The sequence below is a fragment of the Siniperca chuatsi genome, linkage group LG10 (assembly GCF_020085105.1).
Source record: "Siniperca chuatsi isolate FFG_IHB_CAS linkage group LG10, ASM2008510v1, whole genome shotgun sequence".
Classification (NCBI taxonomy): Eukaryota; Metazoa; Chordata; class Actinopteri; order Centrarchiformes; family Sinipercidae; genus Siniperca; species Siniperca chuatsi.
In genome coordinates, this window is record NC_058051.1 from 17,536,455 (window position 1) to 17,552,130 (window position 15,676).

At 45.1% G+C, this 15,676-nt stretch overlaps 1 protein-coding gene across 3 annotated transcripts in view; it reads right to left on the bottom strand.

Annotated features, from left to right (window-relative positions):
- The window catches only part of mybpha (myosin binding protein Ha), a 31,598-nt gene that overhangs the window by 10,006 nt on the left and 5,916 nt on the right, over nt 1-15,676 (bottom strand). For all 3 annotated transcript variants that reach the window (XM_044209744.1, XM_044209743.1, XM_044209745.1), the window contains 7 exons: nt 13,405-13,493; nt 13,085-13,280; nt 12,583-12,722; nt 6,874-7,033; nt 5,062-5,198; nt 1,375-1,561; nt 591-653 (listed from right to left, as the gene is read on the bottom strand). In XM_044209744.1, coding sequence (XP_044065679.1) covers nt 613-653; nt 1,375-1,561; nt 5,062-5,198; nt 6,874-7,033; nt 12,583-12,722; nt 13,085-13,280; nt 13,405-13,493 — 950 coding nt within the window. In that variant the 3' untranslated portion in view covers nt 591-612. The remainder of the gene's footprint in view (nt 1-590; nt 654-1,374; nt 1,562-5,061; nt 5,199-6,873; nt 7,034-12,582; nt 12,723-13,084; nt 13,281-13,404; nt 13,494-15,676) is intronic.

Below are 15,676 nucleotides of genomic sequence, written 5' to 3' on the forward strand. Positions count from 1 at the left end.
CTTTGTCCCTCCTTTTTGTCTTTTTCATCTTACCACCCTCTCTCACCACTTCCTGCTTTTTTAAATACTTTAATGGTGCTTCTCCTGTCAGCAGTTGAAATGACACTGTGAGCAAAGCCTCCTGGCACTCCTTGAAAGACTACACCACTCAAGCATTTAAAAAGCTTAAATGAAAGTGCCTATACCAAAACCTTTATGTGGCTGCCTAATAGTGAGGGTATAAATAGAAACGTTTAAGCTGTAAAAACATCAAATTTGGTATTTCTATTCGACTCACATTAATCTTTGCCACATTACCACATCCAAAAGCAGGGCTTGCGACATACAAGATGTACAGAGAAGGGCAGAGGGAGCAGAAGTGGGGTGACACATATGAGAGAGGGAAGAATAAAGGACAAATGAATTGTTACTGGTTTTAATTTGATGCTATGAGATTTAGAACACTACAATTGTTTTTTTATTTACCAAAGTGTTAGTGATGGTAGTAGATTAAAGGATATTTTATTCATGAAATGTGCTCCCACAAGTGACATGTTTGTTTTACTCAACAATCTCTTGGATATGAATGGATATTTCTTTCTGTTCCTTACCTCTGGAGGTTTGGGTGTTGGTTTATTTGCCCTTCTCCTTGTCTGCCTCTGAAAGAATAATCTCTGTTGGGAGAGGAAGATAAAGTTTATTTGTTTTTCAAATGGATTTAAGTTCTGGTATATTATTACAGTTACACTGTTTGGTAAAAATATGGAGTTGTGGAAACTGGAATCATCAACTGGGACCAATAACAGGTTCAAATAAATTTCCAACATTTAAAAGGAACAGTTTAAATATTTGCTTTCTTGCTGAGAGTTAGATGAGAAGATTGATACCACTCTCACGATGCGCTAAATATCCAGCTACAGTCAGCAGCCGATTAGCTTAGCTGAGCATAAAGACTGGAAACAGGGAAACAGCTAGCCTGGCTCTGTCCAAAGCTAACAAAATAAGCCTACCTGCACCTCTAAAGCGCTCTAATTAACCTGTTATATCTTGTTTAATCCATAAACCGGCACATAACCCCCCATATAACCACAACCAACATGTTGTTTTTACATTGTGGTTATGGAACAAATTAAACAAACAGGATATAACTTGTCAAAAAGCGAACTTTAGAGGTGCTGGTAAGCCGTTTTTTTTTTTTTTTTTTTTTATCTTTGGACTGTGCCAGCCTGGCAGTTTTTCTCTGCTTCCAGTCTTTATGCTAAGCTAAGCTAACCAAAGCAAATAAGCATATTTTCTAAAATATCGAACAATTCCATTAAAGAGATTTTGTAACCTCAATAGATTTGGACTGTGTTCACTGAAAACTTTATTCTTCATTTGTCTGTAAATACGTACGTTTGACCTCCAGCTTGCAGGAGACAGTGGCCTCTCCCTGGGCATTCTTGGCTCTGCAGGTGTACACGCCGCCATCGAAGCAGCAAGGTTTACGAATCTCGAGGGAGCAAATGCCTTGGTTAGAGATCTGACGAAACTTGGGGTCGTCACCGATGACCATCTGATTCTTCAACCACTCGATCTTAGGCTGAGAGGACGAGGGGAGACATTTATAAACTCATTAACCTATCTACAGCATACCTCATAGATAGCTTTCCTCTTTTGTTATAGTGCCCAGTGCCACACCTAATTCTAAAAATTTCCTCTCACCTCATGTTGATATTTTGAAAATATATTGTCAACTGTGCTGATTTTTAAAACATCAGCAGTGACCAAGGGTGAGATTCAGGATCACTTTCCAGTGCACCAGTGTATCAGACAAAAGAAAAAATATATTACATGGTACATTTAATGAGAATATGTCATTTAAATATGAATTTTAGCTCTTTACAAAACTCTACAATGGGTGGATGGAGGAAAAAAAAATCATCCTTATGGTTATTTTTTGAAGCTCTGACTATTGATGCTATTGTACAGTTTTAGCTTCTGGCATTTCAACAAAAACAAATTCCCTATCATGGCTGTAAACAGTGTTTACTTCCTTCTATCTGAGCTTACCATTACCACATTGACACTCAGCCAAATTAATCAATGTACTTACTTTCTTTCCCAAGTTGAACACGTTGCTGGAAATTCCAATATTACGCATGTATTACAACAACCCTGCTAACCAGAATTGCCTGTTTTTTGGTCGACAGTTTTACATGTATTTTTAGGCAAACTGAACATTTGAGAAGACTGTGTTTTTATTCTGTTGTCAGCTTGTCTTCCAGTGAGCTCAGACAGTCTGTGCTGAGTGTGACAGTTGAGTAGAATGGGAGTCTTTTTGCTGACATCAGGTATGTGCTGCTTTGGGTTTCAGTGACACTCTCCCTTTCCTCACAGTCCTGCTTCATGCAAGATGACTCTGGTTATTGGATTTCACCTCAGCTGATGCACTTCAGAACAGTTTGTTTCAACCATTCCTTCCCTCCATTTGTGAAACATATTTAGTTTTGCATCCCTGCTTACGACAATATTTTTAATAAAATAGACGTTTGTTCTAGTTTAGAGAGTTCAGGAACTGGCGTGCGAGTTTAAAAGGTAAAGAAGGTCAAAGATTTGGTGAGTATGTAGGTTATTCCCTGATGAGGTAACAACTGATTTTTAAGATCCAGAGATTAATATTAATTGAACTGACTTATGCATATCTTGCCAGACCTGCAGGTTTTATATGACTGGGACAGTTGGGTGTACCACTCCAAAATCTATGATCAAATGAGATCATAGTTTGGATCAGTGCTTCAGGAATCTGCCCGCAAAGGCATGATTTATAGAAAAAGGATTTTGATAGAATGCATTTTCAGCCCTGCTAGCAGCGCTTGTCTATGGATGGCAATGTTGGTCTGTCGGCTGGGGCCCACCACTTTTGTCCAGGCTGAAAAATCTCAACTACTGGCTGGTACTACAGAGCTGGTAAGAATCACTCGTGAATCTTTATTTTGTCAGACAAATTAAATGCCATGTCTGCGTGATTGCATGTCAGCTGGTTGGAAAACATAGAATAAAAGAGGAAAGACGTGAAAAAAGGTGTTTTGTGATTTTAGAGAGGTTTATATGGGTGTGACTTCACCAAATAAAGTGACCAAAACATCATGGAACACAAGCGTGCTGAGCTGTCGACCTGCTCTGAGGAGGCAGGCAGTGGGCTGTGCAAGGCACCCTCATTCTTGCACCAAAACTGCAGTACGCCGCTGGATTGGCATCGCCACACCCTTTACCGCGCCATCCCCTCCCACTGGGGTGCACGGCGAGTCACCAAGATACAAGGAAATTACAGCAGTGCGCTACAGGCCGGTGCGACACGAACATGAAAGTAGAGCCCTTTTCTTGTTTAATTGACAGAGATAACAGATATAAAGACAATGTAAATCCATCTACTCGTCTCTCCTGCTCTTATCATTTTATCTTCCTTTCTCTCTTACCATATTTCTGTCTTTGGGCATCCATGTGAGTAGATGTCAGTCACACTGATAACAGTGCTGAAGTCTGGACGGGTGGCAAAAATAGTACCTTCCGTGATACAGCAACATCTCCACTTAGCCATGACAGCACAACAGGCTATACGTCTTATCATTGTCTCTTCTTTGTCTTCTCTGCTCATCTATCCTCTCTCCCTTCTCTCACTCAGCTCCCCATGTAGTCTCTGTCTCTTTATGTGACAGCTCTTTATCAGAGACAGCGGGACAACTTATCACAACTACAAGCCTTTCTGCTGGACCTCCTCTGCAGTTCTCAATGGGCTCTAGACTCTGAGCCAGAGAAGAGAATGTGGCTCAATAAACACATGCTATTTTATGTAATTCAATTGTTTGTAATTCTATGTAATGATGTGGTTTATAGTGATGTGTGAGGAACTACAGTCGACTGTCTGTGAATGGTGTCATTGAGGGATTAACCTGTGACAGCAGTTTCATAAGTATGGGGTCAAACATGGGTTCAGTACACATTCAGAGTATGTGGGTCTCCTTGTATGAAAGAGGTTTTAAGTGACTCGCTTTCCGTGGTCCCCTACAGATGATCACTGGATATGTTTTCACACAGCTGCTACGACTCAGTTGCTCTGATTGCAGAACTCAAGTCTGCTGGTCCACAGGGACAGGCACTAAAGACTCATTTAGACACAGTGGGTCTAGGTTTATGGATGATAATTTCAGGCCCAGGGCGTGAATCAGCAACTGTGTCCGTATTCGCAAACACAGGCATCCACTCAGATGCCTGTGATGAGCCAGGGTTTCACTGTATTAGCCATAAACACACTGTACTCACAGCTCTGGGAAATGCCCACACATGCCACATTAAAAAATGTCACACCAAGGTTTCTGGATGTTCCCGGCTGTCCCTGAAACATGAATATCTTTTGGTACCAGTCCCTCTTCTCTTGAGTCATTGTGTTGGCTTGTGTCATCAAACTCAGGCTCTTCAGGGACAATCAGGCATGCTGAGCGCAGTCCGAGCCTACATCAGTTCCCGTTTGATTTGTCTCAACTACACTACACACAAATGTGAAGACTGTCCAACCGCTGCTGTCCTTGGTGAGAGAAGCCAAGGACAGCGAGGACGCATAATCAACTGCATTTCCACCATGGCCTGCCACCTAAGCCGTCTGCGTCAGCCAGACAACTGTAAAGATATGTTTAACCAGAGCAGCAGCCGCCAAGAACAGTGAGAGACATACTGAAACTTCATACAGACATACCAGTGTAAGCCTTGCCCCAGTTCTACAGTGGATCTTTATAGCAGTGACATTAATATCTCATTTGAAGCAGTATACCACACACACACTTTATCGAGGGTCCTCAGTAAGAACTAAATTGTTTAAATATAGAATAACAAATGTTGTATCAGGAAAATAGAATTCAACTTCCTACAATATGAAAAATATCCCAAATCACAACAAGACATAACCCTGCTCTTCCAGATGTTTCCCCAGCACCTCCTTGCTATGTTAAGTGAGCATGTGCTCCAAACAACCAATCACAGGTTAAAATACAAGACACACTGGAAGAGCGACACTGATAAGATATACTATAGGAGTGTCTGTCTGACCTTGGGGCATCCACGAACAGAACACAGCAGCTTGGTGGTATATCCCACAGTGGCAGCGCGGTCACTGAGGGGTGTGGTGAACTTGGGTGCCTCGCTGAAGTCGTGCTCCAGGTACTCGGGAGGCTTGTAGACAATACCTGTGAACACATGGGACAAGGTTAAGATCACACTGGCAACTACGTCTTGGTATTGTATATGAAATTAAAATACCTGTCTATACTTATTTAAGGGATAGTAATTATTGACAGACCAGGAAGGTTTTTACTGTGAAACAGCTGCAGCCACATGACATACATATAAGTAGTGGTTAAGCACAAGAGGCTAACTAGTGTCTGAAAGCAATACTATGTACGGCTTCTCTCCGCTGTGCATCCTCTTGTGTCTGTCCACAAGAGGATGCACAATGTCTGTCAACATTCACAAAAAGACTTTAGGCTTTATAGAGAAGCAGGAGACATTTAAATATGAGGATAATGGCACACACAGACAGACTCTCCTGGAAGGTATTCATAGTGGTGCACTCGGTTGTTCACATGAAATGTGACAATAATGAAAAAAGAGAGTGAGAAGTTCAAACCCAGTTTAATTTCTCACTGGCCAATCACGGCGCATCAGATAGGTGTGGGGGGAGGGGCTTTCCGAAGCTATTTGACCATCCGACATGCAGTTCTGACAGAGTATACTGGCAGCTTAATGTGCTGCACATCCTACATACATTTATCTTTCTTTATATTTCTTCTATGTTTATTGTTTTGCACCAAAATACCAAAGCAAATTCCTTTTATGTTTAAACCTACTTGGCAATAAAGCTGATTCTGATTCAAGTTCTGTCTTCCATTAGTAGAAAAGAATATCTATAAGGATACACAGTGGCCACTAATAGGGCTGGGCGATATGATTGAAATCAATATCACAATATTAAAGAACATTTTAACAATACTGATATATACCAAGACATCACAGGAATTTGCCATTGTTGTGTTGCTACATGTTAACATTTTCATATGATCAACTTTTTGAAAGTACAGAGTACAGACACCAAGCAGTATTGGCCTGAAAAAGATTGCAGCACCTTTTAGATCATTAAAGAGAAAGATGAGGGAAAAAAAACAACAAATGGCAAGAAGTGACACACGCACGCATAGACACTCCTACGTTCAAACACAAATCACCAGATTTAGCGCACTGACCTACATAACGAAATGACATTCCTTGCAGGAACACGTGCACAGGTAAATACTGTATAAACACACACAGGAACACACACACACACATCCTTGTAATTCTATCTTTGTGAGGACCGTCATTGGCATAATGCATTCCCTAGCCCCTAATTCTAACCTAACCCTTAAAACCAAGTCTTAATCTTCAAACAGCCCATTGAAGTTGTGAGTTCCGGCCAAAAGCTTTTTTTCAAAAAATGTTCTCAGCCTGTAGGTAAAAAACATGTTTCAGTCCTCACTATGTACAAGTACACACACACACACACACACACACACACACAGGAAGAGCAACACTTGCTCTGCCAGCTGTCTTAATGTTGCCAGAGCCTCTTAAAATTTATTTCGGTAGTAGCTGAGCACTGGCCAAGAGAGCTACCCACTTATGATTAAAGCAGTGCCAAGGCCATTTCCACTCCTCCTCAAGTCTTCACTTTAAACACACACACACACACACACACACACACACACACACGACTCTCACAAACTTACTGCAGCTCATTAAAATAGAAGTATCCACTTGTACTGCAGCCCTGCCACTAAACTCTTTCATATCAACAAATTGAAGGAAGGAATTAATCAAGAAGGTCACCTGTCTTTTGGATGGTGGCCACTTCCTTGGTGACAGCGCTTGTCTCGCTGATGCCCACTTGGTTCTCAGCAAAGACTCTGAAGCAGTACGAGTTGCCCATGATGAGGTCTGAGACGGTGGCAGTTAGCCTGTGGTAATGCTCCAACACCGTGAACCACTCCTGCAGGTGGAGACACAACGGACGGCCAGTTTAGTACAGCAAGGATAGAAGACAATACCTCCGTCACATTTTTGATCATAACACCTTGTTAACATTCCAACAGCTTATTGACATATATGGCATTGAGCAAAAACAATACTTACAAGACATCCAATTAAAAACACTCAATCAAGGCAAAAATAGATATCTCTAGCACACACCTGGAACATCCACCACTATTAGACAGCATAAATAAAATTGCAAAATCAAACAAACCACTCTCAAAACTGTATAAACTCATCTTTCACTGAGCCTACCAATGCACCTCATATCCCAATAAATGGGAAAAAGACCTCAACATCCACACCAATAACCACTTTTGGAATAAAATCTGTAATAACATCTTCAGCATGTCTAGCAACAATAACGGAAAGCTAATACAATACAAGATCATTCATAGAACACACATCACACAGTACAAGATGCACATAATGGGATTTGCCGGATCAGACATATGCACTCATTGTACACTCAACTGTCTGTCCACCGATAAAACATTTCTGGGAAGAAGTAACCACCACACTATCCCAAGGTTGTAGCATTCCATTATCCCCCTTCTGTATGCATACTTGGCAATCTGGATATGCTCAACACATGTTCAACACATATCATATAATACCCCTACTTGTAGCCTTAACTATCACAAAGAAAACAATACTACTAAACTGGAAAAGTAGGATACAAATTAACATCTCACAATGGTTGGATCTTCTAACACGACAGATATCAATAGAACAACAATCAACTCTACAAAAAAAAAAAACTTGAACAGTTAAAATACTTAAAATTAATTAATTAAAAAACAATAAAATATATTCAACAATTATTCAACAAACCAAACCCACCCTGAGAAACCCAACTGAAATACATCCAGACTCAAACAGATCATGCCCTCCATCCATCCATCCATCCATCCATCCATCCATCTTCTTCCGCTTATCCGGGGCCGGGTCGCGGGGGCAGCAGTCTAAGCAGGGACTCCCAGACTTCCTTCGCCCCAGACACTTCCTCCAGCTCCTCCGGGGGGATCCCGAGGCGTTCCCAGGCCAGCCGAGAGACATAGTCCCTCCAGCGTGTCCTGGGTCTTCCCCGGGGCCGCCTCCCGGTGGGACATGCCCAGAACACCTCCCGAGGGAGGCGTCCAGGAGGCATCCGGATCAGATGCCCTAGCCACCTCAGCTGGCTCCTCTCGACGTGGAGGAGCAGCGGCTCTACTCCGAGCTCCCCGTGTGACTGAGCTCCTCACCCTATCTCTAAGGGAGCGCCCAGCCACTCGGGCGGAGGAAGCCCATTTCGGCCGCTTGTATCCGCGATCTTGTCCTTTCGGTCACTACCCAAAGCTCATGACCATAGGTGAGGGCAGGAGCGTGATTGACCGTAAATCGAGAGCTTTGTCTTTCGACTCAGCTCCTTCTTCACCACAACGGTCCGATACAGCGCCCGCATCACTGCAGACGCTGCACCGATCCGCCTGTCAATCTCACGCTCCATCCGTTCCTCACTCGTGAACAAGACCCCGAGATACTTAAACTCCTCCACTTGGGGCAAGGACTCCCCACCCACGCCAAGAGAGCAAACCACCTTTTTCCGGTCAAGAACCATGGCCTCAGATTTGGAAGAGCTGATTCTCATCCCAGCTGCTTCACACTCGGCTGCAAACCGTCCCAGTGCATGCTGCAGGTCCTGGTTTGAAGAAGCCATCAGAACGACATCATCTGCAAACAGCAGAGATGAGATCCTGTGGTTCCCAAACCGACACCCTCCGGCCCCTGACTGCGCCTAGAAATTCTGTCCATATAAATTATGAACAGAACCGGTGACAAAGGGCAGCCCTGGCGGAGTCCAACATGCACCGGGAACAGGTCTGACTTACTGCCGGCAATGCGAACACAGCTCCTGCTCCGTTATACAGGGACCGGACAGCCCTTAGCAAAGGGCCCCGGACCCCATACTCCCAGAGCACTCCCCACAAAGCGCCCGGGGCACACGGTCGAATGCCTTCTCCAGATCCACAAAGCACATGTGGACTGGTTGGGCAAACTCCCATGAACCCTCGAGCACCCGATGGAGAGTATAGAGCTGGTCCAGTGTTCCACGACCGGGACGAAAACCACTCTGCTCCTCCTGAATCCGAGGTTCGACTATCGGACGAATTCTCCTCTCAGTACCCTGGAATAGACCTTACCGGGAGGCTGAGAAGTGTGATCCTCTGTGATTGGAACACACCCTCCGGTCCCCTTCTTATACAGAGGACCACCACCCCGGTCTGCCAGTCCAGAGGCACTGTCCCAGATCGCCACGCGATGTTGCAGAGACGTGTCAGCCAAGACAGTCCCACAACATCCAGAGACTTAAGATACTCAGGACGGATCTCATCCACCCCCAAGCCTTGCCACCAAGGAGCTTGCCAACAACCTCAGTGACTTCGGCCAGGGTGATGGATGAGTCCGCCTCCGGTCCCCAGCCTCCGCTTCCTCTTCGGAAGACGTGACAGCGGGATTGAGGAGATCCTCAAAGTATTCCTTCCACCGTCCGACAACATCCCCAGTCGAGGTCAACAGCTCTCCACCCGCACCGCATAAGGTGTTGGTGAAGCACTGCTTCCCCCTCCTGAGCCGTCCGGACGGTTTGCCAGAATTTCTTTGAGGCCGACCGATAGTCCTCCTCCATGGCCTCTCCGAACCTCTCCCAGTCCTGAGTTTTTGCCTCTGTGACCGCACGGGCTGCAGCACGCTTAGCCTGCCGGTACCTGTCAGCTGCCTCGGGAGTCCCACGAGCCAACAAGGCCCGATAGGACTCCTTCTTCAGCCTGACGGCATCCCTTACTTCCGCGCCCACCACCGTGTTCGGGATTGCCGCGCGACAGGCACCAGAAACCTTGCGACCACAGCTACGAGCCGCCGCATCGACAATGGAGGTGGAAAACATGGTCCACTCGGACTCAATGTCCCCAACCTCCCCCGGGATCTGGGAGAAGCTCTCCCGGAGGTGTGAGTTGTAGACCCTGCTGACAGAGGGCTCCGCCAGACGCTCCCAGCAGACCCTCACGATACGCTTGGGCCTGCCAAGTCTGTCCGGCTTCCTCCCCGCCAGCGGATCCAACTCACCACCAGGTGGTGATCGGTTGACAGCTCCGCCCCTCTCTTCACCCGAGTGTCCAAGACACGCGGCGGGAGGTCAGATGATACGACAACAAAGTCGATCATCGACCTCCGCCTAGGTGTCCTGGTGCCACGTGCACTGATGGACACCCTTGTGCTTGAACATGGTGTTAGTTATGGACAAACTGTAACTAGCACAGAAGTCCAACAACTGAACACCGCTCGGGTTCAGATCAGGGGGCCGCTTCCTTCCGATTACCCCTCTCCAGGTGTCACTGTCGCTGCCCACTTGGGCGTTGAAGTCCCCAGTAGAACAACGGAGTCCCCGGGTGGTGCACTGTCTAGTACCCCTCCCAGGGACTCCAAGAAGGCCTGGTACTCTGCACTGCTGTTCGGCCCGTGAGGCCGCCACAACAGTGAGAGACCTGTCCCCACCCGGAGGCGGAGGGGCGCGACCCTCTCGCTCACTGGGGTAAACTCCAACACGTGACGGCTGAGCTGTGGGGCTATGAGCAGGCCCACACCAGCCCGCCGCCTCTCCCCGCCGGGCAACGCCAGAGAAATGGAGCGCCCAGCCCCTCTCGAGGAGACGGGTTCCAGAGCCCAGGCTGTGCGTGGAGGCGAGGCCGACTATATCTAGCCGGTAACGCTCAACCTCCCGCACAAGCTCAGGCTCCTTCCCCCAGCGAAGTGACATTCCATGTCCCTAGAGCCAGTTTCTGTGTCCGGAGATCTGGTCGCCGGCCCCTGCCTTCGACTGCCGCCCAGATCTCTCTGCACCGCCCCTTACGGATCCTCCTGCGGGTGGTGGGTCCACGGGAGGACAGCCCCACGCCGCTCCTTCGGGCTGTGCCCGGCCGGGCCCCGTGGGGAAAGGCCCGCCACCAGGCGCTGCCGTCGGGCACCCACCCCAGGCCTGGCTCCAGGGTGGGGCCCCGGTAGCGCCAATCCGGGCGACGTAACTGGCCTTGATTTTAAATAATCCATAAGGGTCTTCTGAACCGCTCTTGGTCTGACCCGTCACCCTGGACCTGTTTGCCATGGGTGACCCTACCAGGGGCATACAGCCCCAGGCAACATAGCTCCCAGGGTCATTCGGGTACTCAAACCCCTCCACCACGTTAAGGTGGCGGTTCAAGGAGGAGATCATGCCCTACTTTTATTTATTTGACTTTTCTCCCTCTTGCTTTTCTTTTCATCTTCTCCTTCTCTTTTTTTTAAATCAATCACTCCCACATTTCTTCTCTCTCTCTCCGTCCATCCACTTCAGACATCTGCTGAGGAGTCCTCACCGCCTTGTAAGTTTAGAATGATTAGGATGCCTGTTTTAGGCTAATTCTCTCTACTCACTACACCAGCAAGTATAAAAGAAAGATAGAGAGAAATGGAGTGTGATAGAACATGTATGTCCTCGCCTATGAATGTCCTGGGCTGCATTATAGGTAATGGCAGTGCCCTCTTACATCTCTGCCAGATCCCTTTCAGGCCCGTGAGTCACAACTTACTTAAAAGACCTATTAGCATCTTGATAGACTGTTAAGTAAACACCAGAGAAAAGAGACATAGTAATCTAATCCAGACCTTCTGATTAGAGATTTTTTCCATACTGTAAGTAGTAGGAGGAGCTGATGTTTAAAGACTGCGTATACCTAAATACATAATATCAAATACTGTGTTTCCAAGTCTAAACTCACATACAGTTTGTGTGTGTGTGTATATATATATATATATATATATATATATATATATATATATATATATATATATATATATATATATATATATATATATATATATGTGTGTGTGTGTGTGTGTGTGTGTGTGTGTGTGTGTGTGTGTGTGTGTAATTGTTCCCAGTATTCTGTTAGAGGTAAATCAGTGACTCTTAACACCACTGATAAACAAATGCAATATCCAAAATTGTCCTCCTTGGCTGCTGATTTAAAAAACAAACAAACAAACAAGTTTTAATTTCACATTCCATGAATGTAAAGGTTCTCATTTATCTTCTTCTCAGTAATGTAGCAAAAACATTTCCTGCAAATCTTCTGCTCAGCTGTGACCCCCCGTCTCTATCACAGTGAATGAAACAATGTAAATGCCATGACTGCACAGAATAGTCTCATATTCATTAATGAGACAAGACGATTCTTCCCACCTTTGTTCTTATCAGTAAGTGAATGAAAGAATGTAAACACAGTTATAATGGGTAATATAATTAAAGCATGACAGGCCTGAACATATACGATACATTTGTCTAGTGTTGCTATCAGCAGCAATGGAAGAAATCAGACACTACGCCATAGGTATCTACGGCGGGACTCCCGTTAATGAAGCTTATGTCTGCAACTTCAAACAGTCTGACAAAGTGATTGGCCTGGTGTGTTTGTATGTGAACATCTGCCATACCCCGGTCTTCCTGTCGGCCTTCTGGACAGTGTATCCAGTGATCTCTGTGTTGCCATTATCCTTGGGAGGGGTCCATTCCAGAGCAGCGTTGAAGCCCCAGGCATCCACCAGCTTCACACTGGCAGGAGGGCCGGGCAGCTCTGAGGAGACACATTACTGTAAGTATTTATAAAGGAATTGAAATCATAATCAGTGTGTTTCTCAAAGCATGAAAGCTGTCTACTCCCAACCATATATTTGTATGGTAATGCCTCTAATGTCAGGCCACACACTTTAGCAGCTGACAGCAGGGTCAAACACTCAGGGGTCAAAGGACATCATTGTTAGAGGTGTGATGTATGTCGGCTGGTGCATTGAAATTCTGTCGGAGCAAGTCACGAGTCTCAGAACCAACAAGTCGACAAGTCAGCTGCACAAACAGCTGAGCAGATTCAACAGGGAGGTCTGAAATAAGTCAACATTTATGCGCCCGTGTGTGTAAACATATGCATGTGCGACTCACCCACAATCTGAAGGGTGACGGTGGCTTTGTCTTCAAAGCTGTCCACTTTAACAGTCATCTCGTAAACACCAGAGTCCTCCCTCTGAGCAGTGCGGATAAACATGATGCTGTCCTTGTCACTGTTCCTGACGTTGACCCTCTTTGTATCCAGAGGCTGACCATCCTTAAGCCAGGACACCACAGGTTTGGGCTTTCCCTGACGAGTTGGAAAAAGAGAGATAAGAGATGAGAAGATGCATGGTAATGTATGTAAGTTTTCTGTGCCAACTGTATATGTTGTTCGTGGCCTATACAGATGGTGTGTGTATGTGCTGGCTTACAAGAAAGGGGATGACCAGGTTGATCTGCTCTCCAACCTGCTTGACACAACGGGATCTGAGGACGCGGGGCATGCGGATCTTGGGACGGTCTGAAAAACAAGAAGTCACTTTGGCGTAAGTGAGATCACCTGGACACCTACGTAAATAAATCTTCCACTTGACAACATTTGCTAGCATCACCAGCTACCAGTGCACAAACTGTGTGATGTACACTTCCAGTTTGTGTCTACAAAGTGAGGTCATGTATGCTCAAAATGACAGGTCAACAAGACCCAGATAGACCAGCCACTGCTAGGCAAAGCTGACAAGAGAACATGACTGAAGGAGCTAAAATTAACCCCCAAGTTAGTTCATACGGTCCAACGATCCACGTCACAAAAAATCTATTTTAATATTTTTGATAGTTAACTTGTTAGTGTAAATGTGTTCTTTTACTTCTTTTAGAAAGGATGATGATTATAATGTATGAGAGCTGATTAGAGAGAGATTAATTGATCAGTCGGCTGACAGAAAATGGATCTATTTTGATAACCGATTTATCATTTTTCAAGCAAAAATGCCAAATATTCTCTGGTTTCAGCTTTTAAAATGCGATGATTTGCTGCTTTTCTTTGCCATATAAATAGTAGACTGAATATCTTTCGGTTTTGGACTCTTGATTGGTCAAAACAAGCAAATTGAAGACATCACTATGGGCTCTGAGAAATTGTAAATAGCAATTTTTTCCACTATTTTTTAACATTTTATAGACTAAACAATTATTGGCAATCTAAAATCAAAATAATTGTTAGTTGCAGCCTTAGTATGTTTGTTAGATTAAATATTATTAGCATTGACACTATTTATTATACTTACATAAAGACATAAACATACACATTAAGAACAAAATAATAGATACCACATGCAAAAAACAAACCAAAAAAAAACATAATAGACTATTTGCCCTTTCTGAGATTTGATACCAATGTTTCCAATGATACTTCCATGGTACAATATTTGAAATTCCGTGACAAAACAAAATTACATGCATCTATGTAGTTATTAAAGTCAAAAATAAATCCATGTCCCACTCTTACTGATGATTATGAGTAGTCATGCATAGAAAAGGACATAGGAAATCTAGCCGAAGTTTCTGTGAAAGAGAAGGATAAGTACAGTATCTGGGTAGAGCAAGGCAAAAGAGGAAGACCCTGCATCTAGCAGCTCCTAAAATAGCTTTGGTGATGAGAAACCTGGATGAATTCCAACACGTGTTCCCTCATGTCCTGCACAAAGACTTAGCAGGAAGATGTCATCGCTTTTAACAGATTGGAGTGGTCAAACATCACAATCTAGAAACTGTAGACACCCAAATCATCTGCGATAACTGCTGGTGTGCTTAGCTCTGAATAAAATAATATGGATTAAATTGCACTGCGGTTGGGACTTCGTGTGACATTTACTTGGGCACTATGCTGGATGGTTTTCGTTCTGGCCGGGCGCTAAGTATCAAGAACAGCATCCCCCGCGTGTTTCTGCAAAAGCAGCAAATGTCTGAAAAGCTCTCTGGGCTTACAGGATACATGAAACAACCAAGCTGCTGCCCTCCATCACCTCTCTCACCCTTCTCCTCATCCACTCAAAATGTCCCCTTATCTCACTCCTCATCAACCTCCTGTCCATCGTTTTGTACCTGTCACCCTCTACTGTTTCATTGCTCCCCATGTAACCTGGTTTCTTGCCCAGTGTGTCTCATCCTCCTCGTCCTAACATTTGTCACCATAGCACTGCTGCACAGGGTGGGATCCGGCTCCTGGATCCATCATTCCCCATGAGGATCAGGTCTGCCTCCAGATTTGGCTCAAACACTAATCCCTGCTAATCAGCACACTTCCCAGCAATGCCCAGAAGTGTTGCTGGCATTACAGCATCCAGCAGCCAGCAAGTCCTCCTGCAAACAGTCTATAATCTGTCTTTGTCTCTGGATAAAGTGTCTTTGTGGGGGGCTTTCAGCATATGTAGGACAATGTGTCTTTATCAGAAGCTTGTGCATGTAGATGGGTGTCTGGTATGGACAGCGTGTGACTGACACACAGCTGAATTTACCCCCCAACAAGCCACCCAGAATCCATCAATTAGGCTCATGTTGCGCTCTCCTCAGTTGACCAGCAGTTCTGGTTGCATTTCTCCACTAAAGTTTCTGTTTGTTCGCAGCGATTTGAACCCAGAACAGGAAATACGCTCAGAGACGGTAAGCTGTCCTTCTGAAAGTGGATAACTGGGGGATGTCAGC